Source organism: Zeus faber, assembly GCF_960531495.2.
Source record: "Zeus faber genome assembly, chromosome: 1".
In the NCBI taxonomy this organism is placed as follows: Eukaryota; Metazoa; Chordata; class Actinopteri; order Zeiformes; family Zeidae; genus Zeus; species Zeus faber.
Window position 1 is genome coordinate 47,777,827 of NC_137193.1, and position 12,639 is coordinate 47,790,465.

At 44.9% G+C, this 12,639-nt stretch overlaps 1 protein-coding gene across 1 annotated transcript in view; it reads left to right on the forward strand.

Moving 5' to 3' along the window:
* The window catches only part of pex5la (peroxisomal biogenesis factor 5-like a), a gene marked incomplete at both ends in the record, with an annotated part of 86,382 nt that extends 76,715 nt beyond the window's left edge, over positions 1-9,667 (forward strand). The window contains 7 exons of the mRNA XM_080000626.1: positions 1,773-1,889; positions 2,794-2,937; positions 4,487-4,557; positions 6,172-6,390; positions 7,091-7,256; positions 8,552-8,709; positions 9,466-9,667. Coding sequence (XP_079856752.1) covers positions 1,773-1,889; positions 2,794-2,937; positions 4,487-4,557; positions 6,172-6,390; positions 7,091-7,256; positions 8,552-8,709; positions 9,466-9,667 — 1,077 coding nt within the window. The remainder of the gene's footprint in view (positions 1-1,772; positions 1,890-2,793; positions 2,938-4,486; positions 4,558-6,171; positions 6,391-7,090; positions 7,257-8,551; positions 8,710-9,465) is intronic.
* Between the last annotated feature and the right edge of the window lie 2,972 nt (positions 9,668-12,639).

Sequence of the window (12,639 nt, forward strand, 5' to 3'; positions counted from 1 at the left end):
CATGGGAAAAGAAAGCTGCACCAAGTGGTTGGTCCTATATTCATGAAAAACACTGACAAATTGTATCTGAAGTGGCAGAACCTCTTCCAGGGGGCAAGGGCACTGTTCGCATAGAATGAAAATTCAACATTTTGGCCAGGATCAAAAGAGAGACGGACAAGTGGTGGAGAGAGGGAGAATCTCTCCTCTGTTCATTTGTCCTGCTGCTCTGTGCAGGATTCAAGTTTCTGTCCTCGAGTCAATCTGTTTTTCGTCGAGTAAATCATTTTTTTTCCTATGCAACAATAATGTTTATGGGTGTTGATGTTTTACTCTGAGCCCAAATGCTGACAGTGACAAATCAGCACTGCCTCGGAGGTGGATGGAGGGATTACCGGCTCTACCTCCAGAATAAAGAATGATGCAAACCTTCCCCTCACATTGAAATAATAAAAGTCACAAAAATAGGAGTAAGAAATTCCCGTACGGTAACAATTCATTTTCCTCATATTTAACGGCATGATGAAGTTGGCTTCACCGGTCCCTCCCCTCCCTTCCTCCTCTGGTTACATATCTGACCGTTTAGTGGCTTCAGTATTATGGGATGTAGAGTTGTTCCAAAGCCCAAACACAAACAGTTACGTTGAAGTGATTCCTCCATGAAATGTGGTAAAATGTGGCACAACAGAATAAAGATGTAGAACTTTTATTCTGTATCCTTAGACCTTACTAGGAAGGGAAAATTTCATAATTTTTTGATTGATTGGTTGTATGTTGATTCTTGATTTCACTTTAATTAGTCTTTGATAAACGAATAGTGACGTTCAGAGGTCAACGCCAACATCTTCCCAGGAAAGATGCTTTCCTGGGAAGATGTTGGTGTTTTCCTTAATCAAACAATTGTTTTTTGCAGAACATCGAAAATTCTAAAATACAGAATCATGGAACGATGGTCGAATACGTCTTTTGTGATCATTTTTATTTTACTATGAGTTGTATTCTAGGACCCATACAGTTAAATGTAAAAAAAAAATAAAGATATTTTTTCAGCCATAATCGCAGTGCTCGGTTTTCTCAAACCCCGAGGGGTACTGCAAAAAATGTGTTCATTTCTGGTATAAAATGATAATGATAGTTTGGTTGATATAATGTTTAAAAATCTATTTTGATAATCTGTATACGAACACAAGTTTGATAGCCTACATCTTTGCTACACCACATATTTTCAATGCAAACTTTTTTTAATGAGCAATTGTATCTACACCTTTCTTTTTATACTCATATTAACACTGCCACATAGCACGCACATACTGTACAGCCCATCATTTATCTTCATTTTTATATTTTTTTCACCCAAAAATGTTCTGTGCCTGTGAAGGGCTTACTCTGCTGAAAATATCTTAAAAAAAAAATAGTTTGAGAACCATCGAAGAGCGTGACGCTTGATCGTCGCCTTCCTCCCAGAACCCGGCGAGGGAGGCTGCTGGACGCGTTAATCTTCCTTTACACTGTGGGATAACTCAGCGATACAGGCGATTTAGAGGTCAAGCTCATAAATAACGCACAACTCTTCCTTGGCTTGCAATTTTTTAACATGAGTCATCATAATTGTGTGCTCCGTATGAACACGCCGCGGCGGATGTACTGTGTGTGGCATTTACGGGCTCGGGCCACGAGGGGAAAGCGAGGTCGGGAAAGGCTCTGCCGTGTATTCATCTCCAATTTTTTCTCTTTCCTCTCTCGCTCCCTCTCTTACCACTTCCTTCCTGTCCCTCTGTCGCCGTCGCTCACAGTCGGACACCGAGTTCTGGGACAAGATGCAGGCCGAGTGGGAGGAGCTCGCCCGGCGGAACTGGCTGACGGAGAACGAGCAGGCCCAGATCCCGTCCTCCGTCTCCCCGCACGAGAAGGTCTCTACGCGGAGCCCATCGCAGAATAAATATAAAAACGATAAAAAATATTTACCCTTTGGTGCTGTGACACACTCCCATAAATGAACAAAGTCAAACAATAGAACAGGTTTTTGATACAAATCATAGTATGGAAACAATTGAATAAATTGCTTCACGTATGTTGATACTAAATGATGAATCAGGACTTTCCGACTGGTTAAGAACATTTTGAATTGTCTATAAACACACACGAAACTACACACAACACATTCAGTCGATTTGATTTGTGGAACGGTGTGTTTACAAGAACAGTCATAGAAATTCAGAATGCACCCGCACAGCTCGGCCTGATGCATGTTGGGTAATTTCTTTGCTTGCTCGTTCATGTAGGCATTTGTCTGTACAGTATGACAAAGACGGCATCTTCAAACCGACCCCGGTTGATTCTTCAAGGTCGCACCAGGGAGAAAACAGCCGCACTTTTTGAGAGAACAGAGCTCTTCGCCTCCCGTCCGTTGACCTTATTTGGATCACCAAGAATCGTTGGAGTTCAGATTTTTTTTGGGGGGCGGTGCCCGTTTGATCCCGGCGCCGAGCGAGAGAAGAAAAAGCCGTTTCTGAGACGTAGCGGTCAGAGCGCGGTGTCAACGCGCCGGGGTAACGGCCGTTTGAAAAATGCAAAGTTTAACATTTAAAGAGAACACAAAGACGCCTGGGGAGCCAGGCGCAGGTTTGATGTGGAAGAGAAAAGATCAATTCTTGCTGCCGGAGCTTTGCTCCGGTGGAAAACTGCAGAGTACAGTAACTCCGCGTGGCATGCGAATACGGCGAAGTGGGAAAAAAACAACAACAAAAAAAAACACGTCAGTGACCCCCCCGTGCTATTCTGCTTTGTTTGTTTTTCATTTATCATTGATGACAGGGTTACTACTTCCACACGGATAATCCTTACAAGGACTTGCCCAACGCCTTCGAGGAGGGGCTGAAGAAGTCTCGAGAGGGAGATCTGCCCAACGCCGTGCTGCTGCTGGAGGCTGCCATCCTGCAGGACCCGCATGATTCAGAGGTCAGTCCACCCTCCAGATGTTCATCAGTGTGAACGTTCACTCCCTCACACACGCATGCACGCTCGCACGCAAGCATGCACGCTCGCGCGCATGCACGCACACACACACACACACACACACACACACACACACACACACACACACACACACACACACACACACACACACACACACACACACACACACACACACACACACACACACTACCATCATTCAACTCCTGACATGAACAATGATGAGGATTTGACTCTTATTTGCATTAACAACCAACAGTGGTGGAACTTAAAAAAGGATAAGTACTGTGAATCTCCATAAGTACATTTTCCAAGTGTCTGTACCTAATTAACTATGTTCTGTTTAGGAGACTTTTGACTTTTACTCCACTGAATTTGTCAGGGTTGTCAGCTAATAGACTTGTTTAATGTAGCACAACAACAACAACAAAAAATAAATCCTAGTCCGTTTATATTCCTGATGACAATTTCCATTTGCCCAATGGGCTGAGTAATAGCTCATTTCGCCTGCTCGGTGTATTCTCCTCACTCCAATAGAAGTGACCTCTTTGCAGCGTCAGGGAGCAAAGCCTCCGTACAAACTGCGTTCAGAATCCCCCGCTCTATAGGAAATGTGCCAGATATCCCGAGAAGGGGATTATCCCCGCATGTATGGAAGTAATAGGATTCTAGAATTCCTCCTAGGGCGCTTAGCGGCTCGTCCCGCTATGAAGGCCTATGAATCATTCACAAAAAATAATGTTCTCCTTCATTTAAACTCATTCTGGATTTGACTCCTATTATTGCTAATCTGCTCCACGATTGTGTATCAATGTCAGGTGGAAACCACAGAGATTTACCTAGAAATGGGTCACCGGGTCGATCACGTACAATGCGTAGGAAGGAAGAGGCGGTTAAACTTGGTGTCTTACCTGCCAACAGCAAGTCAGAACAAGTGATCCGGAGGAGCTTAAAGTTTGGGATGCTCCCTAACCCCGGCAGAAGTCTGATTCATTTTACATTGTTTTCCTGAAGCCAGTGAGTCAGAACTCTCCCCGGTATCGCTGTTTGTTACTGTGCAATGATGTTTTATTTATGTCTGCTGACTTCCTCCATGAATTCATTGCTCTCTGCTATCTTAATGAAACCAGAGAAGTAAATTAATTCAAAATATATAATTTCCACACGTTATATATATTTTTTTCTAAAGTTATCTAAGGATCTGCAAAGCTTAATGAAGAAGAATGGCCTTTTTCATTTGGTTTACACCTCAGAGTTAATCACTTTGCCAACATTAATCATATTCACACACATGTCCTCACCTGACTTTGTGAGGAAAGGTTTTCTCATTCAGACAGGGTTTTGAGACTAATTTAAATGCACAGCGTCTCCTCTTCACTGCTCTGTGTCAGACCCTGCCAACATGGTGCTGGACACGAGTCATCATGCCTTGAAACAACATCTCGTTGAGCTTTATAAATCTATCTGAGGCTTCGCTGTCCTCCGATGGAGACCGTCCAGTCCGGGTGATCAATGTGTTGTGCGCCCCCCCCAGGCTTGGCAGGTTTTGGGGACCACCCAGGCCGAGAACGAGAACGAGCAGGCGGCGATTGTCTCCCTCCAGAGGTAAGGAGAAGCAACTGCTTGGGGTCCCTCCCCAAAAAAATTGCTCCCCAAAAAAACTGCTGAATGCTGGAACATGAAGTGTCAACAAACCACAAACAAGTAAAACGCAAAGTTTGCACAAAGGGCTGCAGATAGAACATAGACTAGCTGCTTCAGAATCGGAATGCTGTTTCACCTCAGAGTGACATCTCTTTTCCCAACTCAGCGACTATTTCAAAGCCTTTCAAAACACGAAAAAACCCTAAACTCTTAGAGAAACATTCTAAAATAGTTTTTCTCTGAAAAAGAGAAGCCGTCCAGGAAGGATAATGGCTGGTTACCGGGGGAGATATGACCCACTTTCATCCAACCGTCAGAACGTGAATTGGACGAGCAGCACCTTCATCCAGCTGCGAATGCAATCAAGCGGGCGTGAATAGAAAAGAAATGGGGCGGCCAATCAGCGCTGACAGCATTGGGAGAACCCTCCGTCCCGCTTTTTGCGCAGGGATTCCTTTTCCAATCTGCCCAGAGGAAGGATGTGATTCCTGCTTTAAAACCATGCGACGTGCGCCGCTGCTCAATAGTAGCTGTCAAAGTTCCATCTCCTCCCTGGTGTGGGTGCGGGGTGTTGATAGCAGTTGAGTCGCACGGATCCACTCCAATCTGCATTCATTAAAACGTTTAACAATGCCTCATTCACACACCCTGTTCAAATCAAACTCAATCCTGCAGAATGATCTCCTCTTCTGTATCAGAGTGAGAGCAAGGCAGCTTTTATATACAACATCTCCTTTAAACGGAGTCCAATATCTGTGTATGTGATGTTGTATACAGAATGTCCTACACATGCATAAACATACACATACACATATATTAAGAAATGATTAAGAATATTTACAAACACTATTCGACAAGCAAAACCTTTTTTTGTTAAGAAACACATGTAATCGTGAAAATATTTAGGTAAAATTCCTGATGAGCCACAGAGAGAATTGACTGACTGAATTGATTATTATATTACAATTATAATTTTTTTTTCTGATAGGCAGCTAATCTTGTTCTATTTCCCCCAAACTGAGGACTAACCTTTTTTTTTTCTCCCAATGACTTTGATCGATTTGTAAAATCTACAAATTTGTAAATGTAAATGTGTTCAGTCAAAGAACTCCCAGGATTATGTCATTTTCACTGACAAAACGTTCCAGGGAAACCCAGTCAAATAATCTGCCCCGACTGGGATTAAGGCGGGGTTTTAAGGAGGTCTGAGCATCGACTCTGGAGCATTATCTTGATGAAAAGCTAAAGCTTGTTTTGGCCGACTGTCTAGTCGCTTACCTAGCACTAATGACAAAAGGCAGAATGTCTCTCATCCACATGACGTAACAGTGGAACTGAGCGCTCTGACTCTACGCTCTTCCAGCGACACCACCCAAATGCAAATCTCCGCCAGCCCATGCAGGGGAGTCAGGGCGAGAGAAGGCGCAGCTCTTTCAACTTGACCTCCAGATGATTAGACGCCGCCTGATGTTCCGAGCCGGTCCCAATTAATACCCATCGAACTTTAGATTTCCCTTTGATGTTCACCGCAACCCACCCCACCCTACCCTGCACCCCACCGTCGTCTCTGTCCAGGTGCCTGGAGCTCCACCCCAACAACCTCCCGGCTCTAATGGGTCTGGCCGTGAGTCTGACCAACACGGGCATGAGGCAGGACGCCTGCGAGGCTCTGCTCCGCTGGCTGCGCCACAACCTAAAGTACAAACACCTGCTCAAAGGCAAGAGCCACCTGACGGCCTCGCCAAACTCCCAGCGAAGGATGTCCCGCATCTCCAACATGGGCAGATATGAAAGGTACGGGCGGTGCAGAGCGGGACGGGATGGCCATCTCATCTAGTCCGAGAGACGCCCAGTGCCCACACTTCATTAGCTTTTGACACATCTTGCCTAAATAAGACAGCTCATCCCTTTCAGTGCTGCAGATATTCATGACTCACTCTTGCCAAACTTATAAAGTGTGAAGGTGTATTTTTAGGTTTTGCGTATCAGAATAGACATAATCCACCAGTGAAGATGAGGGTCACGCACCTCACTCAGCAGCAGGTTGTTAAGGAAGTGGAGCGCTTGATCGACAGAATAAAGTAACCTGTATACAAGTTGACTGCAAGAATTCCCAACATACACTAGCTATCCCCTCATATTTACTCCTCCCTCTCCGCACCCTGGAGAGCTGTGTAGCTGCTGTGCGTTACCATGGTTCGGAATTTAACTGCCGCTGACAGAGAAAAGCCACCAATTTCAGTTTCCAGTTTCTCTTTCTCTCTCATTACCGCTCCCTCCCAGACAGCTGTCACTCTCTCCCTCTCTCCCTCTCTCTCTCTCTCTCTCTCTCTTTCTGGAAGAATGATCGAGCAGAGAGAGAGAAAGGTCACAGAGGGCCGTGCAGCACTATCTCTGCCAGTGTTTAATCCCTATCTGCTGCTTTGCATGTGTGCGTGTGTGTGTGTGTGTGTGTGTGTGTGTGTGTGTGTGTGTGTGTGTGTGTGTGAGACAGCTCCTTGCTCCCAGAGGTCAGGGAGCTCTTCCTGGAGGCGGCCCAGAACAACTGTGACAGCATCGACCCGGACCTGCAGACAGGCCTGGGGGTCCTGTACAACCTCAGCGCTGAGTTTAACAAAGCTGTGGAGGCCTTCAACGCCGCCCTTTCAGTGCGGCCCGATGTACGCACTGGCACACACACACACACACACACACACACACACACACATGCGCGCGCGCGCGCACACACACGCACACACACCTTTCACTTCACACTTTATGTAAAAAATCGAACACACCAAGTCTTTTAACTTCAAAGACGTCCTATAATTTACCTATTTGCAGATTTTCTTCCATTGAAATGTGGCACAGCACGGTATTCTGCGTTATTCTGCATCCCTAAAAAAACACTTTAGCAAAGACACATACATGTATATTCACATAGAAACCCCCCCCCCACACACACACACACACACACAGAGACACACACACACACACCAAAACATTAACATAGTGTTTGCATCGCAGCATCCCCTTCATGTAAATCAGCCTCTATCCCCTCAGCACCGTCCCAGTCCGGCAGGTATATTACTCACTAGTAAATCCAACCTCCCACATTTGACTTGGTAATGTCCAATTCCCTGCTGGATAAATTAACACAAAGGATAATACTGATAACCCGCTGCTGAGCTTAGCCGAAAGAAGAAGGCCTTTTTGACCGTGACCTCTGTGCATAGCCGCCTGCCTCCAGGTGGGCCGCGAGTCAAGGACAACAACACAGCTCTCCTCAAATGGCCGTAAAAGGGAGTGCAGTACATTTTGCAGTACATTTTGCAGCGATTTTGCTCCTTTTTAAAGAAAAATGTTTTATGCTGTTTTGTCATGTTGTCAACATTGATCAACACGTCAAATCAACACGGTTTGTTGTTTTGACGCTCAGGCCATTTGATTTTATCACTTGTTTATTTTCACTCATAGACAGTGATTTATTTTCCCTGACCAGTATTCTCAGCATCAATATTAACAATGCTTCATGTGTATTTAGGCTTAAATTATTCTATAGTGACTCGTAACTTTGCATTAATTTATTGCATTTAAATTCCAAGCATTTATTCCACGCATGACTTCAATAATGAATCACAATGTTACGAGGCACTGATGGTAAGTCAGGGTCAAAGTGTCTTCCGAAGTGTGTGTGTGTGTGTCTGTGCGACATGCCCGGTCAAAAGTACAAAGTGTAAAATCACTCTCCAAGACGCTAGATGTAGCACGTAGCAGATAACTTTTTAAACAAAGAATAAAACTAATTTCCTGTACCAAAGAAAGACGTAGACTCTGTTGATGGTGATGCATCAAGAGGTTCTGTTTTCCACTCTGACTGCATTTGACAACACAGATAACGTTAAACTCTGATGTCGGCCGCCTCTGATCATCGCCGCCGGCCCAACCCCCCTCCCTTCCACTCCACCCCCTCTAGGACTACTTGCTGTGGAACCGCCTGGGGGCCACGCTGGCCAACGGGGACCGGAGCGAGGAGGCGGTGGAGGCCTACACCCGAGCCCTGGAGCTCCAGCCGGGGTTCATCAGGTCTCGCTACAACCTGGGGATCAGCTGCATCAACCTGGGGGCACACAGGTGGGTGACGCGGCGCCTCGGGCTGGAGGAGCGACTCTGGGGCAGAGGTGTCACTCTAGTTTGTTGTGGTGGAGCAACATACATCTACTACTTACTGAGCCTTAGGCTCCTGGCTTCAGACTCATTCTGAGACACATTCGCTTTTTCTGCGTGGAGGTGTTGTTTGCATCCCATCGCAAACGCTGCATCTCTTCTTTATGCACGTACATTAACACCTGACTCCGTCTGGGTCAGATCCCTCTCCCGGTCATGGCGGGTTAGGGTTACACTCTTAAAAAATAAGTAAGTACAGAATTTTACCTTGAGGGCTACAATGTCTTCACACCTCCCAAGGTACGCTCTTTATACCCTTGGTGTGGAGACTTCATTTTGTACCTTTGGTGACAAATGTGTACCTCGGTGGTACTAAAACGGTACAAAGTTGGTAAAATCTGGCCTTTACAGGATACTTCCAGCTTGACAAAGCTTTTGTACCCCGAAAGGTACAATGCTGTACTTTATCCTCTATGACTATGATCAGCAGCAGCTTCAGACCAAGTCAGCGTACCAAATGTCTAAAAGTGCAAATGCAAAGTGCTGAGCAAGGAGGACCTTCACAGTGAATGGGGCATAAAGAGATACGGCGGGATTGAATGGAGAGTTCTTTTTTTTCGAAGCATCTGAGTGAATTTTTTCAAAAAAAACATGCTGGTGGTGGTGCTGAGTGTGTGACATCGCACGACTAAGCAGGTTGCATTGTTTTTGTGGCGCCTTCAGAGAAGCAGCCAGCAACTTCCTGACGGCGCTCAGTCTGCAGAGGAAGAGCCGGAGCCACCAGCTGTCCCACCAGGTGATGTCCGGGAACATCTGGGCGGCTCTGAGGATAGCGCTTTCCATGATGGACCAGCCCGAGCTGTTCCAGGCCGCGAACATTGGCGACCTGGATCTCCTCATGAGGGCTTTCAACCTGGACATCTGATGAGTGACGGGTGGCAGCAAGCACCTCCTGCTCCCTCCCCCTCTCCCCCCGCCACCCATCCCAAGTGTACAGACGAGGGAAATGACGGGCTCCCGTCTTTGTGATGAGGCCGACTTTCTTTGCACGTTATATCTAACTACAGTGGTCGACGAGGGGTTTTTAGCGTTTTTTTTCCTTCGATTTCCTTGCGGCGGTTCTGAGCACGGGGACTTTAAGTGACTCCTCTGCAATGGATTTGCACTGTAATTTGTGATTTCCCTGAAGAGCACAAGGCCAAGATTGTGCGAGCGATGCCTTAGAGAACTCCTCGACAACAAAAAAGCGACTCGTCTTGTGGAACCGAGCCGCGGCGCGAGGGCGCGGCACACGGAGACCGTCGCAGGGAAGCGCGTACAGAGGTGAGGTTTGGGATGGACAGTGTTTTATGAGTCCACTGCTTCGAAGAATCAGAACGAGACATTCCAGCCAGTAGGACAGACCATATGACCTGGAACCGCACAGTGGGTGGTCACCTGGCTCCTTCGCATCCTCATGAGGAATTAGAACAGGAAAACACCGCATGCGGATGCATTTTCACAGACGGATTCTTGACGGAAATACAAATACTTTCAAGGTTTTAGTTTTCGCTTCGCACTTCAAAAACAACTTCCGCGATCCAACTGGACCGGGCGAGCCGTTTTTTTTTTTACGTAAGCCTTCCTTGAACGCATGCCTACAACAACATTAATTTACACGATTACATTTTTTTTTTTTTATAGCAACAAAAAGGCTAAAGCCATTTGCAGACAGTTTGGATGTCTTGGATTTATCGGCATCCTCTGAACTTGACGGCTTTCGTAACCAGTTAGTATTTGTTTTGGTTTGACACTTCTGCTTTGTCTGTCATTGTCTATGGTTGAGCATACAGATTCGACAACTTAACACATTCTTTTTTCATTATTATCTTTAAGTTTCTAATGATAAATTGTCTCATCAATACCCCTCTAACCACTACTTTTTCATGTTAAAAAAATCTGGAATGACTTTCAAACTAGTAAATTACAATGATGAATTCTTCAACTGCGCCACAGGTCAAGGTTGAGAGACACATAAATGATGTTTTTGAGCACAGTTATCCTTATTTCATTTAAATATCTCTCTTTCTCCTACACATTTGCATTCATGGATTATAAGTATTATAGGACTGAAAGGTGCTGCTGGTGCCCATTTCCCCATCACCTACAGTGGATTTGAACTGGCCAATATCATCACAATGTCATAAAATCATGAAATTAGGATATTGGCATATTATGTCTCACTATATGATGATATAACATGTGTTGTTGATGATGATGACATTTACCGCAATATGAGGTCTGAACATTTGCAGGGAGTTTTATTTTATATTCTCAAATCAAAAAGTTCATCGTAATGAACAACAGCTGGTTCATCATAAACATTGGATTTTAATTATATAAGCAGATCATGTCATATATATCGATATTGTATACAATTTTCTGCAATCACCATGACAACATCCACATCATCAAATCATATAATTCACATCATGTGATGATTTATTTGCTCTAGGCATTTCCAAGACTTTATTAACCAAAATGACATGTTGACAGCACATAGAGAAGAAACAAACTCTTGTCATGGAATCCCTTCCCTCCCTCTTCTCGGCCTCAGTGCGTCAGTGTCACTGTTGCTGGTTTGAAAGTCACTCTGGGAAAAGGAGTGTGATGGTGTGTAAACAACACTGTTCTGGAGCACGTCCACGCTCTCGCTGTAGTTTTATCCTAAGATCCTATGCAAAAAGGTCAAACCCGCTTCTGCCAGAATCAGTGGACCAAGATGAAGTGCTTTTGCTTTCTTTACTTATTTTTTTAAATCTTTGCTTTGAGAGAGTGATATCATTGTCTCCAGGTTTATCCTTCACAATGGTACAGCTATGATGTCACGGTTGGTATTCAACAAGCGGTTTTTGGGGTGGAAAAGCTTATGGGAGAACGGGGAAATAATAAGTTGCTTTTTAAACTGTATGCACTTTTCATTTTCCGCTGGGGCTCCCAGAAGCTTGTGGGGAATGTTTGCACATGTCAGTGGATACTGCGAGGCGGGGTTTGTCAGGAACGGTTGATGGTCGATGATTCTGCAAACCCGGGAACGCACATATAAATAACTGCCATCCACCCAAATTGTAGCTTCTTCTTATCGCCGCTGTTCGTGACCTCAGCTTCATCCCAGCCAATGCCACGCGTCACAGCTGTGTTTTATCAGCGCAGGGTAATGCATGTACGTATAGATTTCCTCTTTGAGACTCACCTCGGATGCGCTGGTCGAACAGCCTTTCAGACGCTGAAACCCCCGACGCTCTGATGTCGAACGGGTTAATTAAAAAAAATTGGAAATGAATGTCACTGAACGGAATAAGTAAATCAAACAAGGGGCCATTGATGGTTTGGTCGTAACAGAAATGTCCTAAGTCTGGAATACTATCTTATCTCAGGTGAGGATGATGTTTTTCATTTTCGGCTATTACAAAATCCTGTTTCTTAACTCTATTGCAGGATAAAATATCCCAACTGATCTGAAGATAAGCATATTAAAAATAACATGATTACAGAAGCATCCCAACGTGAGAACGTCCTAATGAGGAATTGCTGATAGTTCGAATTTACAAAAGAACTTACCTCAGTTAAGATAAGACAGGAGAGTTTTCCTGTTTGTGAAACTTGAGATGGGAGCCAGATAGGATTATTTTTTTCCCCCCAGGCCCCAGTATATCCAGTAAGAAGTGTAATTTCAGTGGCACCTGCTGTCAGATGCTGCGATTTAAATATTTGGCAAATGGCCAATGGGAGCAGCCATGATAATTTATAAATCAAGCAGCAAGCGACACACGAGCGAACAAGCGACACACCAACGATCAGCTTCACAGACGTAAGTTGACATGAGTGCTGATATGAATGATTTGCACAATATCGATG